General features: G+C 31.6%; 1 protein-coding gene across 1 annotated transcript; it reads right to left on the reverse strand.

The window, feature by feature from the left end:
• Positions 1–442: 442 nt before the first annotated feature.
• Positions 443–1852, reverse strand: LOC108970408. The gene is made up of 4 exons (XM_018935751.1): positions 1831–1852; positions 893–1006; positions 592–813; positions 443–474 (listed from the first exon to the last, which is right to left on the reverse strand). The coding sequence occupies exons 1-4, from the start codon at positions 1850–1852 to the stop codon at positions 443–445; spliced, it is 390 nt and encodes a 129-aa protein (XP_018791296.1).
• Between the last annotated feature and the right edge of the window lie 6524 nt (positions 1853–8376).

Consider the following 8376-nt stretch of genomic DNA (forward strand, 5'->3'; position numbering starts at 1 on the left):
CTTTATGTGCTTGGAGGGAAGGTTTGTAGATGGGTTAATATCAGTAGCTATCTATCAACTCCAGTTTTAGACTTCCCGACTATTGCAGAATTGTTCAAAGGGGGGTAGCAGTAGATGTACTGCTCCAGAGTACAACCTCCTGTCGTCCGAATGGAGGATTTGCGTCAAACAGCATATCAAACTATAACTATAACAACAATAAAGAAGAAAGTGTATTAGTCTCAAGTCAAAACGATGGCTTTAGTTACGAAAACACTACACTTAAAACGAACGAATATCAGTATACGAAATGGACCAGTGTGCAAAGGAACTGAAAAGGTCCATACTGAAGAAATAAAAGTTTGAAGACCATTGGAATAGATGTTTGCAAAATTCCGAAATAATTTTTAAGCAGAAAATGGTCAATACAGCATAAAATATTTATTTTATTGTTTACTCGCTCTCAATTCACATCTACTCTAAGCATAAAACAGTCTTAAATGTGGCATAAAAAATACGAAACAACAATTTTGTTTAAAAATGATGTTTAAATTAAATGAAAGATGTTCTTTGTATTATTATAAAATAAAAGAAGTTCGGTGGCTTTTATACCATTAACGCTATTAGCGGCAGTTCCCTTACGCACTCGAATACTCGCACTAAAGCAGGTGATTACTTCATTATCTTTATCGACTAGATTCAGTTGCATTGTGGCTGGAATTTCAGGATAATAATGATCGACATTAAATTGGAAATCATAAACAATATCCTCTGTGAGGATAACCCAAAGCTGTGGCGTAACTATGGCAGTCAACGTATGAATATTGGCCTTGCCTAATTGGATTGGAAATATTACACTAAATAACATAAATTGGATATTTAAAAAATGTGTTGTTATTAAATTGCTACTCACTGCTTACGAAGTGCACCTGTACCACGGTGTTCAAGCCTTTATAAACATCGCAGGGTACCTGGGTACAGCCTTTAATATCTACCATTAATGGAAAGGGTTTGGTCTTGCCCTTACCTGGGGTACAGAGAAGTAATGCTTTACAGACTTGATTTTAGTGTTTTACAGAGTATTTGCTTAATGAGCAAAGTTAAGTGTTTATAAAATCGTCGAAGACGTAGATAATTTTGTCTATCTTAGAACTAGTACATATTAAAACCGACAAAACGTAAGCCTAGAAATCCAACGCAGAATAACTATTGCCAACAGATGCTATTTCGGACTGAGTAAGCAATTGAGAAGTGAAGTCCTCTCTCGACGAAAAAAGACCAAACTCTACAAGTCCCCATCCCCGTCCTGCTATTTGGTGCAGAGGCATGAACGATGACAACATCTGCTGAGTCGGCGTTACGAGGTTTCGAGAGAAATGTTCTGTGGAAGATTTATGGTCCTTTGCACATTGGAAACGGCGAATACCGCAGTCGACTTTTATAAGAGAAAAAAATAATGGTTAGGTTTGTTTCCGATTCATAAATCAAATTTGGTTGATACTTCATTTGTGTTTATAATTCTCAACTCACAAAGCTCGTTTATTGTTACTGTTATAGTGACTATGTGATTTTCATGTGAAGTCTGTAAATGGACTGCGTTGTTGTTTTTGGTAATACTGAACATGTCTCAGTACAATCCTTTGACTTACTGTCTTAACTATTTAGGTTAGTGGAAATGTTTAGTTTTGCGGTCAATTAAAGAATTATGGACCTATAACTCTAGAAACAAGCTTTTTGGAGACATTAAATTAAAAAGCAAAATTTAGGGCGAGTTGAAACTCTTTTTATATCTATCTGAGGAATGGTTTAGTGTTCTCTATTCCAATATACAATTAATAATTATTCAAGTACCGATCAGGAAGAATTCCTGCATTTCCTATCAAAAAACCATACAAAAATCAAAATAAATGTATGAATAGTTGAAAAATGGGCTTACGGGTTTAAAAATATGGAATTTTTTATTGTCTTATTAAATTTTGCAACACTTCAAGTTTTCAAGTTGATCCTAGTAATAGTTTCGGAGATACAGTCTTGATAACTTGTGCCCTCGAGGTCAGCCAGCCTAAGTGCGCCGTATTTAAGTGCGCTTTTCTCGAAACTATGGTTTTAAAAACTTTTTTTTTACACAGAGATACAATTCTTAATGACTTCGATTAAACTATTTGAAATATAAATTTAAATATGAAGAAACAATTTTTGAAGAACATGGTTTTTTACTCAACCCATGGAAACCCTTAAACCTGACTGGATTACAATGATATTCGGTAAACTTCACTCGAATAAAGAAGATCATTATGTATTGATAGTATATAATTCGCCGTTATATATAATATACTTATAGAAGTATGTATAAAATTAATTGGGGCCCATGGAAATTATTGATTTGACCAATTTGTTTGCAACAGAATACTCTATTACCGGATAAAGACGAAATCTAAATTTTATTAAGATCACTCGCATATTGACCGATGTACATACAAGTATACTGTAAAAAGTCGAGTGAAAGTTCGAAAATCCTTCCACTTATATGGAGGCCTGGTGAAGTAATTGTCAAGAAAAACTCACTCTATATTTTATTAATAAATATCATCCGATATTTTCTGCGAAAAATCAACCATAGTCATATGCGATGTCCCAAACCTACACTACATGGTCTTATTTCGATAATTTTTAGACATGTGTATCAAAGAAACGTCAAGGTAACACTAGGCAACAAAATTGGTTTAACTTGATGGAGTAGTTTCAGAGATATTTGATTTCATCTATATTTTTTCACCGCTTCCTTTGAAACCTTTTTAGTAAGTTATCGAAAGTATAATACATTACACCGAAGTATTTCACTATTATTATACTCTATGCAATATGTTGCGAGAGTTTAAAATAATAAATAATTTGAAATATATGTTTTTAAAATCTTCCTTGAATCCTTCGATACAAATACCAGTAAGTTTTCATGCATTTCTTCTGGTATTCTGCTGCCTCCTCAATGTTCATACTCAGCATACTTGAAAAGAACGGCAATTTGCGGTCAAGTTAGTAACTCTGGGGGTGCCATAAATTGCTCTGAAATTTATTTGATTGAATGTGTCATAATAAATAAATTGGTGTGACTATTGTATCTTTGTATACATGCATATACATTTATGTATTTAAATTCACTACCCAGCATGACATTTAGAAAAAACTAAATAACTGCGTTTCGGTGACGAAAGAGAGACATTGAGAAATGTTATGAATTGGGAAAATATTAAATACTAAAGCGCTTAAGTAATGGACCCGTACACAAAAACCTTCAGCTCTTATAATATATTTATAAAGAATTTTGTATGTACAAAAAAATTTAATAATTTCTTAGATTTAAAAGGATCTGAATTGGAAATATGCAAAATTTTTTTGTGAAGTATCTTCGTGGAATTTTTTGGGCTCTCTTGTCTCTTCTTTCTGATGAATTGGATTAAATAACGAGCGTTATAAAATCGGCCAGTGGTCATCTTTATGGAAATATCAAAATTTTGAATTTAAGTAACTCTTGCACTTTTAATACATTTTTGCAAATTTATTTTCAAGTTTCCATATAAAAATCCCGATTATGGAAATTGATAACTTACTTTTGCCACCCTTTTTCAATTGGCTTCGATAGAATGAGAAGCAAATTTCTTATCAGACCCGCGATCACCATTGCATTACAGTTTAGAAATACAAAAAATCGAACTGGTCCCTAACTTCTCAAATATTACTGGCAACAGTGATCGCCTAAAAGTATGCGGCAATTATATAAAAGCAAAGAGCACTACAAAGTAGCCATAAAAAACAGCTATAAAATGCGCTTATTGGCGGATGTCAAAATGTACAATAACAAAATACGAAAACTACCGAACGCTGCTTCGCGTATACCGCAGAACGAGTGGGCTTGGACTTTTTGCATTTTTGTATTAAACAAAGATTTAATTATTTTTAAGTTTAACTCACCATTCGATGGATGGAATGCAGACCCTAGACTGAATTATATTAATTATAACCGATTTCATATTAAATCACAACAACAATTTTGCACAACACCTTTCTAGACAAACCAAAGCACCGAGCTATAAGTGAACTTCTCTATGAAAAGAACACACTCACTATACAAACACTAGCCTCATTTTGAACTAAAATATCACTAAATATTAGTAATTGCATTAAACTTATTATATTTTTTTAATTTTCAAAGCAAAATTACAATTTTACTGTATTTCTCACACGAGTATCGGAAACTAATGCACGACTTTTGAAATGGCAGCGGAAACTGAATAAAGCAAGTACGAAAACCGTGTTGCCAGTGAGATGAAAAATATGTATGCTTTATTCTTTGTACTAGATTTGCGTAATAGATTGAGAAACGTTTTAAATATTTTTAAAATAGTTGTTTAGGTAAAAAATTGTTTGGGGAGTTCAAAATATGTAGATCAAATGTGTGTTGTGCCTAAGGGAAACGTTTTTGATGTGATTTCTATACTCAATATTTATATACTCAATACGTTTTTAAAACATTGAAGGGATTTAGAAATGTTTAATACTACATAAAGTTGTTGTTCATATTCCTAATATTTCTTAAAATACGATTGGTTTTTGAAAACATTTTATGATTATTATTTGTATAATATCACGTTTTCGATCATAATAGTAATAGATCACATGGGGGGGGGGAATTGTTACAAAAAAATTAAAATGTAATAGATTTTTGATAACCATTTTTATTGAACTATTTTTACTTTAGAAATTTCTAAAGGGAGTATAAGGTATAAAATACAAAAAATGCTTAATTTAGTTTTCGCATAAATAATATTTATAATATTTTTTGAACGTATTCAATTTTCTTTCAATCTGGCATCACTTATTATTAATACTCGCTTTTAGCTTTTGCTGTTTGCTTCGCTTTGATTTTGTTTCTAGAGACTTGCTAAAGGAAATATTTTCTGTTTCAAAGAAAACTTACCTTTTTCGGAATATGTGCTGCAATCCAAATAACAAATTACCAATTTTCACTTTAGGCATTTAATATTTTTCACATTGAAACACTTGAAGAAAGTTATATATATGTACATATCTGTCTGCGCAGAGACTCACCTACACTACTCAACTTCTTGGCATTTGACTAGAAATATTTGCTGCATCAGTATTTATCTCAAAACACTTCTTTTTATGTAAAAATCATAATTCTCATTTTTTTACGATCGCGACGAACACTTCTGCTCGAGAATTGAAATAGCAAAAGCGGAAACTGGAAACTGGAAAAAAGCATAGAGTTGTATTTGCAATGTCAAACAGTAAGTTATGGTATTCACTAAAAGAACACTTGCGACCTCAAGTTATACTTAGAAAAGAGACAAAGTGCATGAAATTAAAGATAATTAAAGCAAATAAAGTTATAAATATTTATATTTGTATGATAAATAAAATACTTATTTAGTATAGTAAAAATAAAAAAATATATGTATATATTTAAAAAATTTCTGAGAACAATTAGTTGACGATATATATTTTAATACAAAACTTCTTCGTTTTTTGTTTTAAACATCGAAATATCTGGTATGACAAATTAGAATACTTTTAATATACAAAAAATAATATTACATTATTTATTATTATATTAACGAGTGATGTAGGTTGAGGTACTTTTTTCACAAGCCAGATCACGCGTCAGTCGTATTAAAAAAATATAGCAGCCGTAGCTAAGAGCATGCACGAACCGTGTAGAGTTAATTTGGCGCCGTTCACAGTATGGAACGGCTTAGCGCATCTTCCCAAACATTTGAAAAGTTCCAAGAAGACCCAACGTTTTCGAGCCAAGTTTTGCTCTTCGATGAGGCCGTTCTAGCTCAATTGGTATATAAACAAGCAAAATCGTCGCATTTGGGACGAAGAGCAACTTGAAGAGTTGTTGAAGTCTTTCATCCAGAAAAAACAACGGTTTGGGGTGATATGTGGGCCGGTGGAATTCAAATTTCTTTAATGGCAATAAGAACGTAATCATTAATGGCGACCGTAATCGTGTAATGATAATTGAATATTTGATGCCTGAAGTTGAAGCTCGTGATATCGGCGACATTTGGTTTCAACAAGACAGCGCCACTTTCCACACATCCTATCAAAAAGTGGTCGATTGGCGACCAAGAACGTGGATAGCACACCGTTGGACTTTTTCCGTGGGTATATCTTAAGGATAAAGTCTGTGCGGTCGGAATGATCGAACAATACATTGAAAATTGGACTCAACAGAAGAACCATCTGAGCCGTACCCGCGACCAACATTTGAAAGAGATAAAATCTCCATTAAATTTGAGTTTCTGTGTTTTTTTCTTTAAAAAGTATGGAACCTCGAAATGGATCATCTTATATATTATATCTATATAGTTATGTACAATATATATTTTATTCCACTAATTAATTATTTAATAAATATTTTTTGTTTTGAAATATTTTACCTAAATTATCACATCATGTGAATACCACTAATGATTTTACTTCCAAAATGAAATCGTGGAACAAGTGCACAATATCCTGTAAAAGTAAAAAAGAGAATAGCAATAAGCAGTGATGCCAGATCTGTTATTTTTTTAATACTTAAAAGAAGTAAAAATAAACAAAATAAAAATTTTAATTATAACAGGTTGAGTAAAAGATCTATTACATTCCAAATTTCACAGATTTTAATTTAATCTACTACTCTACATAATACTAATTTGGCTGGAGATCGTGCTATTGCAGTTGATAATTTTGGCAATATACATATGTACATATGTACATAAATATAAGATTGAAAAAATCGAAATTCATTTTTAAACTATTGGCAAAATTATTAAATATTTCGCTTAAACAATTTTTTAGACAACACTCTAAATAATTTTCACATTAATGCTATTAAGAATTTCTTATCTTTAAATAATTTTCGACCACCCCGAGTAATTATTTACTTAAAATATATAATAAATAATCCACATTCTATTACCCAAATAATACAAATCTAGTACAAATCACAAGCCAGCTTTTTGTAACATACTGGCAACACTGTTTGCTTAATTGCTTTATTCAGTTTCCGCCGCCATTTCAAACGTCACGTATTAATTTCCGAGACGCGTGTGAGAAGAATAGTGAAAAATATGATTTGCCCTGAAAATAAAACAATGAAAAGATTTTTAATTTAGAATTAAATGATTATACAACAAATATGGCAGCAAAGTGCGGTTTTAGTTTAAAACAAGACAAGTGTTCATAGACAACCTGAGTGTTACTTATTAAATAAGCCTGATGTATGAGGCTACAATTCGAGGCTGCCTGGAAAGTGTGCAAAAATGTTGGAGTGATTTGACAATAAAATATTTTTGTTCTAGAACTGGAACTTAATTTAGCCCATTGAGTGGTGAGTAAACCATTAAAATCATTAACTATTTGGTTAAAAAATAAACTTGGACAAAAAATATGAAAAGAGTGCCAAATCACTCGTTTGGCAACAAATTAGTATTTTTACTCGTTAGAATTTTGTTGTTGTACATAATAACCACTTTTATAGCAAACTCTGGGCTGAGCTGTATTCACACTTTCTATAGACGCAGTATGTGTAGCATGGTTTAGTATGCTTTTAGGCGCTCACTGTGCAAATACTGCATAACAGTTTGAGAGGTTAGGCATTACAGGATTTTTAGAGTTTCAAACTGTATTAGACCATTTCAAATAAAGCCATATTTTCCAAACAAAAAAAAAAAAATAATTTCATAGTAGATCGGAAACCATCAGAATTAAAAGATCAATTAACAAATATTAAGGAAAAAATAATTTACGGGTGATCTGCGGTCGGGAAAAGGAAGGAAAAGATGGTGGTTGAGTTTTAAACAGTCTTTGGAAAAAGTTATATAGAAGTGTTGTAGGTAATAAAAATATCTATAACTTCTGTATATACATAGCTTTATTCACATAGCCTGAAAATTTTTGTGAAAAATTCACATAACCAAACCTTTGGGTTTATTTATTTTTATCTTGTACTTTCTTTCACAAAATTTGGTGGAAACTTACCTTCTTGTCTCCCAAAAATACCGTATTTTTTATTTAATATATTTGTTATTTTTCCTTACATTGAACTAATAACGAAAACACCTAAATTTTTGCTAAAAATCTCAAGTTAAAATATAAAATTTTGTTAAAAAGTCGATTCCTTCTAGTAGAAAATGATCTCGTTTTGACTGCGATTCGTATAATCCTTTTTAACACCTGCAACTAAATTATATAATCAAATCGGATTTTATGGAATATTGCCGGCCAGACTCGAAAGCTTTGCAAGCCTACCATCCCCAATGCCGGTTAGCAAGGCAGCGCCCGCATTAAATTGACGTTCTATCCTTCAATACCAAAGTTTTACACAAT

Source organism: Bactrocera latifrons, unplaced genomic scaffold, assembly GCF_001853355.1.
Source record: "Bactrocera latifrons isolate USDA-ARS-PBARC rearing strain unplaced genomic scaffold, ASM185335v1 scaffold_107, whole genome shotgun sequence".
NCBI lineage: Eukaryota > Metazoa > Arthropoda > Insecta > Diptera > Tephritidae > Bactrocera > Bactrocera latifrons.